Source organism: Ammodytes marinus (genome assembly GCF_949987685.1).
Source record: "Ammodytes marinus genome assembly, chromosome: 25".
In the NCBI taxonomy this organism is placed as follows: Eukaryota; Metazoa; Chordata; class Actinopteri; order Uranoscopiformes; family Ammodytidae; genus Ammodytes; species Ammodytes marinus.
Genome location: NC_137229.1, coordinates 2,201,385 through 2,203,884, shown reverse-complemented (window position 1 = coordinate 2,203,884; position 2,500 = coordinate 2,201,385). Strand labels below are relative to the sequence as shown.

Here is a 2,500-nt window from a genome sequence, read left to right as displayed (position 1 = left end):
AGACAGACAGACAGACAGACAGACAGACAGACAGACAGACAGACAGACAGACAGACAGACAGACAGACAGACCTCTCTCTCTCTCTCTCTCTAGATGAGCTTGAGGTGGGTACGGTGGGCGTGGGCTTCGCTCTGGTCGGAGCGGTCGTCTCGGTGGGCGGAGTCATCGGATGTGTAGGAGCCGAACGAGGGAACAGACTCCTACTGCTGACGGTGAGTGTGTGTGTGTGTGTCAGAGCCGGCCCGAGGCATAAGCGAACTAAGCGGCCGCTTAGGGCCCCCGACTGCCTGGGGGGCCCCCTAAAAAAAAAAAAAAAGTTTTTTTAGTTTGTGTGTTTCATATTAACATCATACTATGCAAATGTGAGTTATCATACAAAAAAAGGAACAAAATGTTTTGGTCTAGATAATTAATAGCCTAAAAATGTAATCAGTTCATCTGGGAGGAAATCCGAAATGATCTGATCATATCACGTTCACATCCATGCACAGTGTGTATTGAGTTTATTTAAAAACAATTGGAAATGGGGCTGCCCTCAGTTGCCCATGCACTGTGTATATGCAGCCTTGTCTGTGGAAAAAAAGATACAGTAGCTGGACAACAGAGTTCTTCTGCTTCGTTCCTCACACTGCATTTAAATGCATTCACTATATTACAGAGAAAAATGTCCCGTAAAAGAAAAAGAGCTCCAAGCCCAACCCATAATATTGTATTTTATATTAATATTTTTATGGAAAATCCATGTGTCCTTCTTCAATAGCTTCTAATTCATCTGACCCAGTGTCTCCAAATTATTTGTTCACACAAAATTTCTCAGATTTAGCCTCTTAATTTTCCTCTCAAAGTGCACCAGATTCATAGCCTGGCTCCGCCCGCCCGCCTACTTCCGGCCAAATTTTATTTTCCCTTCAGTAGTCAGTCTGGGTGTAGAGCCCATTTCCCAGTTTTGCCGAAGATTTGACAACCGGTCCAATCAGCAAACAGAGCGAGTGGCTGAGAACGATGACGTCGAAGTCGCGCTCCAGTTTCAGTTGCCAGAAGCCTGCTCATGACACACGTGACGACCAAACGTTATGCGATTGGTTGGCTAATCCAGAGTGGCACTGGGCGGATCCAATAGTTTTAAACTTTAACAGACACCCGCCTCCATGAGTGAACGTTTGCCAATTACAGCACTTCCAGACCTTCTGTACAAATGAAATGAAGTACGATGATCTGGTAGCACCAGGCTACCAGATTCATGCATTTCACTTTAAAAAGGTTAAAAAAAATTCCCGGGGGGGCATACCCCCGGACCCCCCTAGGAGGGTCTGAATCTATATCTATATTTTCACACAGCCGCACAGTGGAGGCACTAGCGGAAAACACTGGGTGTGTGAATGATATTTAACAAAGATCTATAGTTTCAGCAGCGCTAACATTGGAGAGGGGCCCCCTAATCATATTTCGCTTAGGGCCCCCTGAAGGCTTGGGCCGGCTCTGTGTGTGTGTGTGTGTGTGTGTGTGTGTGTGTGTGTGTGTGTGTGTGTGTGTGTGTGTGTGTGTTACCCTCAGCTTCTGTAGCAACATGATAACGACCCCAAACACACCTCCTATAGTCCAATCTCCTAACCTATAAGCCTCCTTTCCTATAGTCCAATCTCCTAACCTATAAGCCTCCTTTCCTATACCTTAACCCCTAAACGTCATCGGGGTTAAGGAGAGATGAAAGGTGCTTCCTATCGAACATAGGAAAAGACAGCACTGTTTCAAATGAATTCGACTCCACTTTTGGTCTGCATGAGTTTGGGGCTGCATGAGTGTCTGCCAGCACTGGGGAGCTATAGTTCATTGAATTATATTGTCTGTCTGTCTTCTCTCCTCAGTACGTTGGTTTCCACATTGTGCTGGTCCTGGGTCAGCTGTTCCTCACACTGCTGCTGCTAATCAACAGAGACAAGGTGAGTGTGTGTGTGTGTGTGTGTGTGTGTGTGTGTGTGTGTGTGTGTGTGTGTGTGTGTGTGTGTGTGTGTGTGTGTGTGTGTGTGTGTGCGTTGGCTATCGCAGCTAAACGTCACGCGTAGGAGCAGAAAAAGTTCAATATTTTCACCTTCACGTGTTAGGCGCTAAAACGCGGCTAACACGCTGCTTTAGCGCATGTAACGCATCTACGCGCTTAAACCAATTGTTTCCTATGCAAAAATGCAGATTTTTTGAGGGGATTTTTTTGTTGTTGGATTTTTATGCTTTATTGATAGTGTAGAGACAGAGTTGAAATGGGGCAGAGAGGGGAGTGACATGCAGAGAACGACCGCGGGCTGGAATCGAACCCCGGTCCGCTGCTGGCCGAGGCCCATGGGGGGGACGCCCTACCAACTGAGCTAAGGGCGCCCCAAAATGCCGATTTTCTATGCCTCTTATGCGCGTAAAGCGTCTGGTGTGGGCGCACCTTAAAGAGGACCTATGATACTTTTTGACTTTTATGACCTATAAACGTTGTTATAATGATTTATAGTCATG

At 46.4% G+C, this 2,500-nt stretch overlaps 1 protein-coding gene across 1 annotated transcript in view; it reads left to right on the top strand.

The window, feature by feature from the left end:
* LOC307270128 (tetraspanin-19) overlaps positions 1-2,500 on the top strand; it is an 8,389-nt gene that overhangs the window by 2,232 nt on the left and 3,657 nt on the right. Inside the window, exons 3-4 of the mRNA XM_080053294.1 lie at positions 95-213; positions 1,867-1,941. Coding sequence (XP_079909420.1) covers positions 95-213; positions 1,867-1,941 — 194 coding nt within the window. The remainder of the gene's footprint in view (positions 1-94; positions 214-1,866; positions 1,942-2,500) is intronic.